Source organism: Convolutriloba macropyga, chromosome 4, assembly GCF_964194025.1.
Source record: "Convolutriloba macropyga chromosome 4, txConMacr16.3, whole genome shotgun sequence".
NCBI lineage: Eukaryota > Metazoa > Xenacoelomorpha > Acoela > Convolutidae > Convolutriloba > Convolutriloba macropyga.
Window position 1 is genome coordinate 65,888,658 of NC_134471.1, and position 15,305 is coordinate 65,903,962.

Sequence of the window (15,305 nt, forward strand, 5' to 3'; positions counted from 1 at the left end):
TGGGACAGCATGATTTCTGAGTAAATTATTTCGATTAAAAAATTTTCTCAATGTAATGTCAAAAGACATAGAACATGTACAACACACAAACACACAAACACACACACACACCCACGCACACACACAAACACACACACACACAAACACACACACACCCACACACACACACAAACACACACACACAAACAAACACACACACACATACACGCACGCACGTACGCACGCACACTATCACACGCATATACACACTCTCCCTCTCTCTCACACGCACAAACCACACATCCTCACCGCCCAAGATTGGCATCTTTGTTAATGAATTAGTAAAACATTAGTTTAGCTTCAATATAGGCCCCACTCAAAACAAAGAACAGTCAGTTTAAATCTAATTTAATCTGCTGCACCTGCTCAATAATCCCTCGATTAATAACTACGCTTTTTCAATGGTTAAGTACATATATTACTAAACTAGTATTTCATCAAACAAAAAAAGCATTTGTTCATAACTTAATTCTAAAAACTAACTGATTTAGGGATAAATTTAGGAATACATATTTAGGAATAAATGCTCAAACTATTCGAGATTTTGTTTCCTCAAAATTCGAAAAAAAATATACTGCCATGTATTATAGCTAAGCTGTTTTTAAAACATAAATATTTCAGTTTTCTGATTTTATAAATTTAATTTATATAACGGCCATAATTATATAACTTCCAGACGCAGAACCATATTAACTATTTTTTTTTCGGCAATTTTTTTAAATTGTTGAATAGTAAACAAAAACTCTCTAAAAACGAAAATGAAATAAATTTGATTTGTTCACATGATGCGCTGAAACTTTTTTTAAAATCGATATTCGCTATCCTTCTTTTTACTTAAAATTCAACTCTCAAAATTATACAACGAAAACCTCATTTTTCCTTAATTGATGGCTCCATCAGGAGGAACAACAACAACAAACGGGTCCGATGCCCAAAAGGGGACAACAACTGGTGGAACTGGGAGCAATGGAAGCAGTAATGGAATCAACCGACATTCGCCCGACTCAGGAGTTGAAACAAACGAGGGCTCAAGTCAGTAGATAATTATTTCTGTCGCCAAGTTTTATTCTTCAACGAGGCAATTTTGAAATTAAAGAGAGCAACGTTGAAAATGGCATTCTAATCTAATAGCAAAAGTATCACTACAGCAAAATAGAAAACATTTTAAAATTAAATTGACTGCTAAGGTGACACTGATTCCGGAAGTCAGCAGTGTCCAAGATCGGAGAATTTTTCCCGCGAATATAGGGAAGGCACTGAAAAACAATCAAAGTATAAAAACATGAATTTTCTGCCCGAAGTTTGCAACTCACTTCTTAAACTCTTCCAACGTCCTTTTCTTCTTTTGCAACCTGATCTCTGCTGTTTTGGGTCAGTCGTGTCCTGCTCTAGACGCTCACAGCAATTTAAAACATTTAAGAAAAGCTTTTTCAAAAATTTGAATTCTTTATTTTGTAAGAACTAAATTTGAATTAAGTTGATATTGAAAATTGGCTGAGATGGTACATAGCTGTCTTTATAAAAATGTTAAACTCGAATTCAACGGCAAAAATGATCTGAAACGCAGAAGCTGAAAAATCAGCTCAATGAGCATTGAGTTGGATTCGTTTGAGAACTTGCGAGCGGGTACGGGAATTGTCCGATTACAGAATAATTGAAAATTTCAACTAAATAATGAATCTATTCTTCCTCTGCAAAACACCTAATCTTTTATTTAACCCAAAAATATTCAGGGTCATGCATACGCAATTTCTAATTGTTAAACGGCTAAGAAATCGGCTATATTTTAACTCGTATTTTATTTCGCTACAATCATGCTGAATTGCTTAAGAAGAATATTTAGCTTCACTGTGAATAAGGACCGTTGATTAGGCTGTTCATTAATTTTTTGGCGTCTCAAATTTTGCAAAAAAAATCAAAGTCCAAACCTGAGAAAATTTTAAATTGAGGTTCTAGAAAAATTGCACTTAAATGAGGTAATAGGAAAAAAAACATACTTGAAATTCTTTTGGTACCCGCGTTATCAATTAATCGGTGCTCTTGCTGTATAGAAGAAATAAAGAAATATTCCAATTTTGCATTCCATCGTTTTTTATGTTTCCTTGTTATGTAGATTCACGGTTTGATTCCTCGCCTATCTCATCATGTTCAAATAACTTAGAGTGGAAGTAAAATTATTCTAATGGAGAGAAAACTCTGGATAAAAACACCAGATATGTTGTTGTTTCGAAAGAAACAGACGTTCAGTGATTGCTTTTTGTTCTGCTTTATGTGTGAACACAATTCAAAGGCACTGTTCGTTATCTGAAAACGTTTCGAAAAAGAATAATAAAATTGCTTTAGAACGAGTACTTTCGAAATAGTAAAATTCTTCATGTAATCGGAGCTAAGAGTTGTCCGACTTGCGCAAAATATGCCATCAAACGGGTGGGACTACACAACGAAGAAGAATAATCAATTGCAGCAAAAGCAAAATGGAACAACTTCAACGTGAACGAATATATCAAATCAGTTGAAACACATTAAAAAGCAGTTGTGGTCTTCAATCAACCACAAGCTGTTATCTCGTCTCTCGAAAGATGGTTTTGAACTGAAGAAGTGATAAACAACAACAATGAAGTGTGCACAGGAACCCAAGAAGACTTGAAGTCAATCGGCAACACCAAGCAAATTGAAGTGGAACCTATTACGGAAGAATCTTCAGTGCTTGGCCTACAATGGACTGTTACTGATGATAGTCTTCGAGTGTGTAGAGGTACCAGCAGCGAAATTAAAATAACTTAAAATCAGAGCAAAATTCTGTCACTGGTATCTTTGGTGTTTGATAAGATTGGACTGTTTGCTCCGTTCAGTGTTCACATCAGACGAATTCTCAAAAGCGTTTGAACTGAGAATGACAACCATTGGGAAAACGAAGTGGAGCCAGGTGAAGAAGCAAATTTCCTGATATCGAAAGAACAACTGCCAACTGTAGCTGAAACAAGCCCCAATAAAGATATTTCAAAACAGCGAGGGAGAAAACCGAAATCCATGTGTTTGCTGCCGTTTCAACATTGAGGACCTTAAGAGAAGTGAGTAACTCAGTAGGCCGGCCGAGTTGAAGTGAACAGATAATAAGCGGCCCAGACAAGTCGACCCAAGATTTGCCTCAGTTGAAGAGAATGCACCCTCATCGGTCTTCTTTATACATACTGAAGAAAAGAAAGCTGTTGTTCAGTGGGAACGATTCAGTAATTTTAACATGCTGGAAAATACAGTGGTATACGTAAACAGATTAGTCAGCTGCACTTGTAAACAGCCTTGAGGAAAGATAGAAAGCAAAAGTAAGGACCTTCAAGTTACTACAACAAGAAGAGTTTGGTGAAGAGATGAAATCTCTAAAAAATGAAAAGGAAGTCTCAAAACAGCAATCTTCTACAGTTCTTGCTCTTCCTCGATAAGGAAAGAATTTTTTGAGCCGAGGACAGAATGGGCAAAAGTCGATTAGACGTCAACGCGAAGCAACATATATGATTGTATTGGAAACCCCATGCAGTTGAACAATTCTTGCGATACAAGCACAAAACAATGAACAGGAAGGCACTGAGCACTTAAGAAACATCGTTCAAGAGAAGATATAGATCCTAGGTGTGCGAAACGCCTTAAAACCAATCAAAAACGTGTTTGCTTCGAGAAACGCAGAGCACAAATGATAAAAACGAAAAATGGCCGATCTACCGGAAGACTGTTCTACCGTCAACAACCTTTACAAATGTTGTAGTTGTCTACTTTGCCCTTTCAATAGGAAACTGGGCAAAGGATTGAAAACCGTTGGTGTTGTCTGCTCCCATGTCTAACTATGAGAGCGGTAAACACAGAAGTGGTACATAAGTTTGACACAGATAGTTGTCTCATTGCAGCAATGCGATCTATTGCATGATAAGGTTCAAAAACCCAATACAATCATCAGCTACAAGGGGACAAACTCTGCTGAGCTGAACCAGAACTCGCAGACTATGTTGCGGCTTGGAGCAGCAAATGGATCAAAAATCAACTAATTTAAAGAGAAGTTAGGAGGAAGTTCAACCCCCCGCAGTGCATTTTTTTAGAGGAGAATGAGAACGGTGGTCAGAAGTTAAAAGAAAGCTATGCATATATTTTTTCAACAACAGTGTGTATTGCTGAGCAGATATTGATTTCAACACCGTTGACTCCTGTCAGATTGGATGTTAACAACCTAGAAGCATTGACCCCCAATCACTTTCTTGCTTAGTAAAAAGAACGTTTGTTTGCTGTATCTACCATGCGCCGAAGAATTAGTCGACCATTGAAAGCTATTTCGACAAACCCAAAGTTAAGCAAAGCTCATTTGGGACAGATTTAACAAAAAACATGCCATCTCTGAATAATTGGCAAAAAATGGTGATCAACGGCGGATGAAACCCTAAGAGATGGTGATCTCGCTTGGTTTATTGGAGACAACGATACGGGAGGATATTATGTTTTGGGTCGACTTACCGAGACCATCAATGAGTTTAACGGTATGATTCGTTCAGCAATAGTTCGAACGAATGATGGAGCTTACAAGAGACCAGTAATGAAGCTTGCTCCTGTGCTACACAGAATTGATGCTTTCTCGATGGAAAGCGGGCCAGCGATATAGCGGCTAAGTTAAATTATTGAACAAACCAGTTCATTGTCAAATATTGCGGAGATGACAAAATAGTATGACAAGCGGAACTTTTTGTTTGTTTGTTAAAGATACAGACGTGAAACATTGAGGATTTATAGCCAAGTTGAAAATTTACATTTTGTTGGAAATAGAACTTCTAAATCCGACCTTTAACTAAAGTTACTAACAAAAGCTCAACAAATTTTGACTCTTTGGATTTGAATTACTTCATTTTAAGGCAAAACAGACTGTTGAATAGCAAAGCTGAGAGTTCGTTTTCCTGAGACAGCTGAGAGTCAACTAATGCAGTGGAAATTTTGAGTATAGCGTAGAATACAATTCAGAAAAGTTAATTGCAAGAACGTAATATCCGGACGGATTTTTCATGGCTGAAACGAACTGGGTGGTGAAACGTTTTCCTTGTCATTGATATGAGTGCAGCAGTTTCATCGGATGAGTTGTACATTCTAAAACTGCTTTTTAAAATATCAAGGAACTGACTATTTTTTGTGAGAAAGACGTAGTTTTTTCTTAAAAAAATGATTTGTATGTATTGGGACTAAAATGCAAGCTTCCATAAATTTGTAGATGGACTAGAGTGCTTCAAATTTTAGACAATAGTTGTTTTCTGGGTTTAATGCAGATCAATACTGTTAATGCAATTTATAATTTTTCCAAAGATTTTCAAGAAATCTTACTATTCATTTTAATACATTATATTTTGGATTACAAATTGAGCACACTATCTTTCACTTCAGTACCAGTTCAAGGTTTCAAGATCAGGGCTACAGAAGTTCGGGTTTTGGTCACAAATGTGAGCATTTTGAGGGTTGCAACAGTAAGCAAAATACAGAGCACTGTTGAACTGAACTGAGAGTTTCATTTTTTTTGCTTTGGCAATATGGTTATGCGTTGCAGCTATTTTAAAGCAGATATTAAAATTACCACAAAATTTTTCCTCAAAGAATCGTCTTAATGACCACAAGAACAGCGATAGTTTACTCGATAACTGGTTAATATTCTTCCAATTATGAACATAACAAAACACTAAGTAAAGACACTTTTGTAAGAGACAGAATGCTGTCATCAACACCACCGAAACAAATTACTTTATCATGTAGCTAGCTAGAACAATTCGATAGAAACACTACGTTTTCAAATGTTTTAACTTTGCTTACCGAGAACTCAATTAACTTATGAAGCCAGAGGTTATCAAGTCCTTGAGCAACGTTCTAGTTCTCTTAGAGTCTTCTGTGCTCTCTTCTCGAACAATGTCTCAATATACAGTGTTTATTATGTCAAGAGAAATCTACTCCCAAAGTATGACCACCATTTTAGCCCCTTTGTGCTGGCTGCTACAAAAATCAAAATCAGCACCTGGTAGTTGTTAAAGATACAGACGTGAAACATTGAGGAGGTATAGCCGAGTTAAAAAGTTACATTTTGTTGGAAATAGAACTTCTAAATCCGACCTTTAACTAAAGTTACTAACAAAAGCTCAACAAATTTTGACCCTTTGGATTTTAATTACTTCATTTTTAGGCAAAACAGACTGTTGAATAGCAAAATCTGAGCGTTCGTTTTCTTGAGACAGCTGAGAGTTCACTAATGCAGTGGTAATCTACAGTATAGCGTATAATACAGTTCAGAAAGTTAATTGCAAGAACGTAATATCCGGACGGATTTTTCAGGGCTGAAAGGAACTGGGTGGTGAAACGTTTTCCTTTGATATGAGCGTCATTGATATGAGCGCAGCAGTTTCATCGGATGAGTTGTACATTCTAAAATTGCTATTTAAAATATCAAGGACCTGACTAATTTTTTGAGAAAGACTTACTTTTTTCTTTAAAAATGATTTGTATGTATTGGGACTGAAATGCAAGCTTCCATAATTTTGTAGATGGACTATAGTGTTTCAAAATTTTGACAATAGTTGTTTTCTGGGTTTAATGCAGATCAATACTGTTAATGCAAATTATAATTTTTCCAATGCTTTTCAAGAAATCTTACTGTTCATTTTAAAACAACATTATGTTTTGGATTACGAATTGAGCGCGCTATCTTTCACTTCAGTACCAGTTCAAGGTTTCAAGATCAGGGCAACAGAAGTCCGGGTTTTGGTCACAAATGTGAGCATTTTGAGGGTTGCAACAGTAAGCAAATACAGAGCACTGTTGAATTGAACTGAGAGTTTATTTTTTTTGCTTTGGCGATATTGTTATGCGTTGCAGCTATTTTAAAGCAGATATTAAAATTACCACAGAATCGTGTCGATAGATTTTGCTCAAAGAATCGTGTTAATGACCACAAGAACAGCGATAACTTACTCGATATCTGGTTAATATTCTTCCAATTATGGACATAACAAAACACTAAGTAAGGACACTTTTAAGAGACAGAATGCTGTCATTAACAACACCGAAACAAATTACTTTATCATTTAGCTAGCTAGAACAATTCGATAGGAACACTACGTTTTCAAATGTTTTAATTTTGCTTACCGAGAACGCAATTAACTTATGAAGCCAGAAGTTATCAAGTCCTTGAGCAACGTTCTAGTTCTCTTAGAGTCTTCTGTGCTCTCTTCTTGAACAATGCCTCAATATACCATGTTTATTATGTCAAGAGAAAACTACTCCCAAAGTATGGCCACCATTTTAGCCCCTTTGTGCTGGCTGCTACAAAAATCAAAACCAGCACCTCGTAAATCGTATGAGAGCAATTCATACGACGTTATTCAGTTATGTTTCTGATTTTTCAGCCAACACAACGTCTTCTTGTGTTTTTTAAATAGCCCGAAAAACGGAGAAGGTGTCGTCAAATTTATCTCCCTTGGGTTTAAGAAATTTGGTTACATGATTAACTTATATACATTGAGTTTTTGATCTCTAACATGGTAAGAATTGTGATTGGTTAAAATTTTTTGATGCCCCCCCCCCTAATAACAACTTAAACACATCATGTGTTGTTATATAGCATGTTACTATGTAAAAAATAGCACGTAAAATAGCACCGGAGGGGCGTAAAAGTTAAATTCCCACTGAGCTAGGGGGTGGGCAGAATTTATCCAAGGTTTTTCTATATATGTTAATGGTTTGCAGTGAAACTGGTGGCCTTAATGCAGAGAGGGGACTGGGCAACAGTAGAACACACTCTAAGAGAGATGGACAAAACAGACACTACCGAGATACATACGGTACGTCTTTTCAAAAACGTACATTTGATGACGCTCGCCCCCAATCCTTGTGACCTAATCACAGGGTACATGGTTTTGGTAAATTCTCCAGCCGAAAGCACGAATTGCTGTGAATACGATGAAAAAAATTATTTAGTGCTGTTCGCGCCCATTCTTAGAAAAAAATTCACCGCTTTGTACCATTTGTGCATTATTTTTTCACCGCTTCCTCACATATTGTTCAATTCCTTTTAAATCAAAACAAATTAATGCTCAGAAAGTAGAGGAAGCTTGATCCAATCAAAGAACATGAGACTGCTCTAGGAGATAGGGCATAACAAACGTCTGCTTTAGTATACTGTCTGGTTACATGACAAAACGCCCAATGATAAAACCGTTGGTCAAAAACCCTATGTATCAAAATAACCCAATTTGTCAAAATGCCCAAAGCCAAAATACCAATTTTACACTCTTCGTTTGCGCAAATTACAATAAAAATCACATTTATAAATCCATCTACTTTAAATGTTATATTTGAAAATTGCTTAGAGTATTTTTTGTTTTATAAAATATCTTTGCGGTAAAAGAAATTGGCAAGTTTTGCGTATTTTGACAACTTGTGTTTCGGAACTGAATATTTTGTCTTAACATCTTGAAACATACCTATTGCATTATTTATTTGAAGCTGGCTCTTTTTATGCACTTTAATCACTTGTTTTTCTACATATCTCTTTTCAGTTGTTTTTATGAGTTTGAACTGGCTTGGATTTAATTTTTTTGCCGTGTTTCTAATTGCGACTTTTGTTTTTTAAAAGAAGACGTCATATTTCCTTCAGTTCAATCTTTTGATGTGTTCTGTTTGAAAACATAATCCTAAATCTATTGTAAATTATCTAATGAACTATTTGTTGATTGCAAACTATTGCTGAACTTAAAGGCGAGCTTTGTTTTCATTTGTTTTGTGGATCTATTCTGTTTCCCCCAGTGTTTTTTATGACCCCCAGTTACGAATTATTTGTTGTTATATAGCATGTTACTATGTAAAAAAATAGCACTTGCGCCTGGGGGTCATAAAAAAATTATGCTCTCTAAGCTGAGGGGCCGAAACAGAATAGATCCTGTTTTGTTCAGAAACTCTCACAAATGTATTTTTCATTCAAACACGTGCGGAGAACAGTTTTCTTCTACAATAGAATCATCAAATTTTTTAGTTTTATCTCTTTTTTCTATTAAGATTATATAAGCGGCAAGCTGGTACGTCAGTTCCTCATTGACTTGAAAAAGATGTTTTCTACGTCTTCTCTTTCATTAAGCAAAGATATGACAGTGATGCTCCTTTAATTAGGCACCTGATTTTTTTTTCATTTTCATCTTAATTTTTAAAACTTTGCAGTTTCTCACTGGTTTTGTGTATTTGTAGTTCTGACTGTGTCTATTTGTGTGTTTTTTTGTTTTTTTTAATATTTAGGAATCTTCACAATATATATTCGAGAAAATTCCATGGAAACTATTAGTTAACATTGGCATATATACAATCAAACTTTTTCCAAATATGCTGCAGAAGAAACATCCAGAACAGTTGAAAAGGTCTCAAAAACAAGCTTGCCCGTCCAGAATTACATCAAGTAGTCACTTCTTTGCGACGCGTTTCTTGTAATCCGTTTTATTTGCGTTGTGATTGTTGTTTTGAAGGAAATAAATAGAAAAACGAGATTTTATAAACCATTTTTGCAGGAGGGCAACTATTGTTGGCATCTTTTCTAGAATTTTAGATTTCAGCAAAGGTGCTTCGGGGGCATTAGACTCTAAATTTTTTTGAAAAGTAGTATTAGAAAACTTCTGATACTTGTGCATACTAAAACAATATATTAAAAGACTAGGTAGATACTCTCTGTTTTTCCATTAGAAAACATAGACCTCAATTACAAATTTACATTTGAAAAGAAGCTCTCAAAAATTACAATAATCAATTGGTATAATTAATCCGCAAAAGTAAACAACAGAGACATAGTTAAAACCGATTTTTATATAATTTACTTTCATGAGAAAAGGCCCAAAAACTTACATGACTCAGACAAGATTTCAGACTTGACCTGAAAAATTCGAGTTTTTATGGGTTATGAATCTGATCACCGAAAAAACACTATCACAATCAGATCACTATCCGTTGAAAAAACCGCTTATAAGGAAGGCAATAGCTTACGTAGTCATTCATTACGCTCAAGCAAAAACTTTTAAAAATACTCTTCGCTTTTTTGCTATAATTTATTATGTTTTTTTAATTCTCTCAAGATATCTTAAGCAAGAAATTCCATTCATACACCATTCTCTCGGTTTTAACCATTCTCCCAAAAATAGTTATATTTGCAAATTGAAAGCACAGTATAATTACAAGTAGAATCATTATGATGTTCTATCGAGTCCTTGGTGTCATTATCTTACAAAAGTTCAATAAATTTTCTCAATTATAGATTTGTTTAGAATTCTTTTTATTTGTCATAACCGCTGCTGTAGCAAATTTTTCTGGCCGCATCGTTTGCAGATCACCCGAGCTCTTGAATGGGACTGATGAACACCGATTATCAAAAAAAAATTACAATGGTCCCAGTTTTTTAGAGTTTAAATGAGACTCCTAGCGAGAAAAGGTAGAATTCTTGAGGTGTACTTATTCTAACCATCTCTTTTTCACTTGATAGTTATAACTTATTGAAGTTTGATTTGTTTCTCAAAAACTCAACTGTTATTCATGGGTAATTATGTTCCATTTCGACCATCATTCTAACTCCAATTAGTTAAAATTGCAAATAAAAGTTCCCGCTGTGGTAAATTCCAGGACATTTTCTTGAACGATCGTCACCAGTTTCATGCTACTTGAAATTTAAGATAGAATGCACATCAAATCAAAAGCCACAATAATAGGAATGACAACAATTTTTTGGGAAAAAAAATCAATGACTATGGAAAACACTCATTACAGAAAACGGTCATGACTTCGCCCTCTGGTTAACCGTGCCAGAACATATATCGCTTTATGAGACGTTTAACCAATTATATCCATCAATGACTGATTCGAACAGGAAATCGAGGTTTTTAATATTACTTCACTTTTTCAGATCAATTCGCGAGCAGAACTTGTCGATGAATTGCACGAGGAGGGATTATACGAAAACAAAATCAGTCACTATATGCTGAAACGTCAATCAGTTATTTGTTAAAGAAAACTAATAACTAAAATAACATCGCCCTAGTCCAGTAATCCTATCACCGTTGCGAACGTAGAAACTTCAGCTAAGTTGGTTCGAGGGCCTTAGACTCTAAATTCCAACAAGTTTCAAACAGAAATCTTATGAACTATGTTTCTCCTAGTTAGCCCTCTAGGCGACTGTAACTCTCTCGGAGACTTTCTGCCCTACCTAACCTGTAAATGAAAACGGACACAATCCTATACTTAGCAAACGTTAACTTAGATCAGTCAACTTCTAGCACTTATGCCTACAAAGAAAATTAGACCAAAACACGCCATATTCTCGGTATGGTATGTGCTCTCTGTCTTAACAACAGAAAAGAGAGAGAATTCACTTACAAATTTAAAATTGAAATCAAGTTCTGAAAAAGTCCATGGTCCATACGGTAAGTATACTCCTAAAGATAAAGTAGCACAGAAATAATTAGTTCCGATTTCTTTTTATACTTACTTTTGTGAGAAAAATCACATGGTTAAAACAAGTTTATCCTCATTTCAGTAAGTAAGCTCTAATTTGATCTCAAAAATCAAAGTTTCAATAAAGGTTCTGTATTCGTTCAGGTTAGACAAAGTCAGAAGTGCCATTACTTAAAATGACCAATATTTGTTGAATGAGTGGCCTATGAGGTCCTGGCATACGCAGTCATTCTTCCTTCAATAAATTAGAACATATTTTCAGCAAATTAACCCAAAGTTGACAATTTTGTCTCCTACGTTTTCTTAATTTTCTTTATTTTATGCAATTGTCGTTTCTACATTTTGTGGATTGTCTTATTTTTTGAATCTTTAGAAATCTTAAAATCATATATTTTAAAAGTTTCATTTGGAAAAGGCTAGTTAATTTGACCTGATATACACTCATGATATCAAAAATTTCCAAACGTCATGCGGAAGAGTAATCCAGAACAGTTGATAAGGGTTTTTGAGAACGTTTATAAACTGGCTAGCCTGTCCAGAATTATGTCATATTGTCACTTCTCCGCAAAATCTTTCTTGTCGAAAATCTGCCTGGCGTTGCAATTGTTGTTTTGAAGGAAGTAAAAAAACGAGAGTGAAGGAAGTAACACTTCATGTGTAGAAATTTTCGTTAGAAGTCTGATTGAAAGCTGTCGAATTTGATACCAAGATAAACAATGAAAATGTCAAATTAAAGCGTTTTTCTTTGATGCGAGCACACATCCAATTTCAGAGCCAGCTATTTGGTAAGAGCGCCACCTCTATTGGTATGAATGTCTCTTCTTCAGTAATTCATAAAACTGTTCTTTTTGGGAACTCATTTTCTGGAAAATTTTGTTGTTTTGCTCTATGTCCCCGCTCTTCCCATCAACGGGCGCCTAGCATCAGTTTGTGTTTTTTGTGTTATATTTTCGATTGGATTATCCTACATCTTTACAACTTGAGCACAACATTTCACTTTCTTTCTCTGACAGTTTGGGTTTTAAAAATGACACCTGTTCGACAACATTTCGAGTTCAGTTTTAATGTTATAATTGGCATCAGATTTTTTCAATTTAAACATTCCATGCAATGAAACCAGCCCTTGCAAAACCGTACCGTTTATTTCATTATTTTTAGTGTTTTTGCTCCTGAGAATCAAATTGCTCATTTTATATTTTTGAGAACGTTGTAATTTAACATAGCGGTTGTGCTCCTTACTTTTTCCTAAAAAGAAGAAATTTTATTTTTTCATACTTTTAAGAAAAAAATTTTATAAAATCATAATGTTATACAATATTCTATTGCTCCTTATTAGGATCTACGAACCATTTATCGCCGTAAAAACACACTTAAGTTGTTTCAGGTGACAGAAGAAAATGGGTGGAGTCCTCTATACTATGCAATATCTGCTAATAAGATTGTGGCTGTGGAGAGACTTATCGAATTGGGAGCATCACTCGCCCTAAGAACTAAGGTAAAATAATTTCTTCAGTTTTCCAAAACATTCGTCACTTTTTGCCTAGTCATCCAAGATTTCAGTGGTATAGTTAGTCCATAAAGTCACAACGCTATCGAACGCCCGAAAAACATAAAGTGTATAAATGAGCATCAAATTTGCCGATATATACATTTTTCAATTTGAACTTTGACCTTTGAAACGTTCGACGGCGTTGCAACTTTATGGAGCTAACTAAACGTGGTAGTTGTATAGTAAGTACCATTGAGCTGCATCGCTGTCGAACGTTTCAAGGGTCAAAATTCAAATTTAAATCATGCAGATATTAGCATTTTGATGTCCATTTCCAAGTCCTGAGTTTTCCGAACTTTCGCATTAGCACTAAACTTTTGGTAATCTATCCAAGTAGAATGCTGTGGGAGGTAGTTGGTTATAGGTCATTGACCCTGAAACCTGTTAAAGTACCTGTCTTGTGATAATTCGAAACTCGCTTGCGTGTCGGCAGCTTACGTTGTCTCGTATTGACCAGAAACGAAATTCGGGATGTCAAGAACTTCCTTTTAACTAAAACATCATTTGGAGTCATTCTTACCCTTATTTCCAACTCTAAATTAGGAAAATTTATTACATTATTCACTTCTTATATTTTTCCACAAATTTCAAAACAGAATGCTGCTATCTTTTTCTGACTTAGTTGCATAGTTTGAAGAGAATTTTGTTTATATATTATTGCTCGTTTTCTATCAAATTCAAGCTATATTTTGCAGTTCGCGATTAAGCGAGACTATAATCCGCGCCAGCAATAAGAAACGCTTACTGATCGTGAAATACCGAAAACAATTAATGTTCTGTTTTGAATTTAATGTATGTGTTGTTTTTTTAGGATGGAGGGCAAGCAATTCACATGGCAGGTGCCTATGCCAATGTGGATCTGATGAAACTGATTCTGAACAGATTTCCGAGCAACAAAGTAGCTGACATTTTCAGTCCAGGAGGGGTAATTTTTTAAAAAGAACATCAAATTCTCAAATTTTTTTTACCATTTATTCAGTTAATTCACGAAATTAGAAAATCTTGGTTCATAAACGATCAACGCATGCATTATCAGTTCAACCCATGCAATCACCCATGCAATCAAGATAGTTTCCTTTTTGGAAAAATTGTTTGAGGTAAAACTTCCTGTTCTGGACAATCACATTTCATCCGCCACTGAGGTACAACTAGTATGATAATTCATTAAATTTGGGCTCCCCGCTCATTGGGTGAGTCAAAAACTTATCACTATAGATTGTCCCCGCTCATGGATGACACACTATTCAATGCCGACTCGCCTCTTAACTTCTGCAACAAGGATTCAAAGATCTGCTCCCGTTTCATATGTGTCTATAATCTCGCATCCCTTGCAAGGAGCATGATTGCAGACTCCCGAATTGCTGTAACAGAGACTGATTGAGATAACCTACTGAAGGCTACCGACAACCCCGCCGGCTGCAAATTTCTGTTATCAGCCAGAGTAGCGATTCGTTTGAGGGTCTTACGAACTGTCTCTGAAAATCCTCCAAACGTTTCGAAAGCCAAAGGAATGAATTCTCAAATTCAGTCAAATTTATGCAAAATTTTTTTCAGCTCTAACCGTCAAAGTTGGAATTATTATTAAGCTTAAATTGACTTGGCATCCAATTTATGGAATGGGCTTGTTCAAAACTCACAGTAAATAATAGAAACGTGAACAGGATAGAAATGTGAACAATATAAACCGTTAAAAAATTTAAGAAGTTCGGTGAATTTGGTGAAAAATGTAGGAAATGCACCTTTTAGAGCTGAATGAGGTGAAAGCGATGAAGAAAAACAGTTCACCGCTAAAAACCGCAAATATTACAAAAATTTAGCGTAAATATTCTAGAGACCGATTACAAACGTTAGAGCGGTGCATTTTTTGATAACCGCACAGCGATAGCAAAAACAATATTATTGGTAATCTATTGTTTTTTTACAGTTCAAAGAACTTGAATTGTATTGGGACGATGTCTTGTTTTTAAGATCTGTTCACACAATTTTATGATTTTTGAAATCAAATTGGAGCAGTGATTTTGGTCACGCCGAAACAGGAAGTGGAGCGAAAACGCGATTGGTTTTCGGCGTGAATTTTTTTCGCTCGAATTTTAGAGTAGAGTGAGAAAATGGTTTTTGAACACAAATTCGCTTTCTTGCTTCTGGATATTATTCACATGTGGCAATTTGACATGAGTTTTTCCAATTTGTTTTAATCTAATTTTTTCCAAATGATTTTCTCAATTCATTC

At 35.3% G+C, this 15,305-nt stretch overlaps 1 protein-coding gene across 1 annotated transcript in view; it reads left to right on the forward strand.

The window, feature by feature from the left end:
- The first annotated feature begins 460 nt into the window (after nucleotides 1-460).
- The window catches only part of LOC142338137 (uncharacterized), a 244,331-nt gene continuing 229,486 nt past the window's right edge, over nucleotides 461-15,305 (forward strand). Inside the window, exons 1-4 of the mRNA XM_075387771.1 lie at nucleotides 461-1,071; nucleotides 7,792-7,886; nucleotides 12,911-13,021; nucleotides 13,887-14,000. Coding sequence (XP_075243886.1) covers nucleotides 927-1,071; nucleotides 7,792-7,886; nucleotides 12,911-13,021; nucleotides 13,887-14,000 — 465 coding nt within the window. The 5' untranslated portion in view covers nucleotides 461-926. The remainder of the gene's footprint in view (nucleotides 1,072-7,791; nucleotides 7,887-12,910; nucleotides 13,022-13,886; nucleotides 14,001-15,305) is intronic.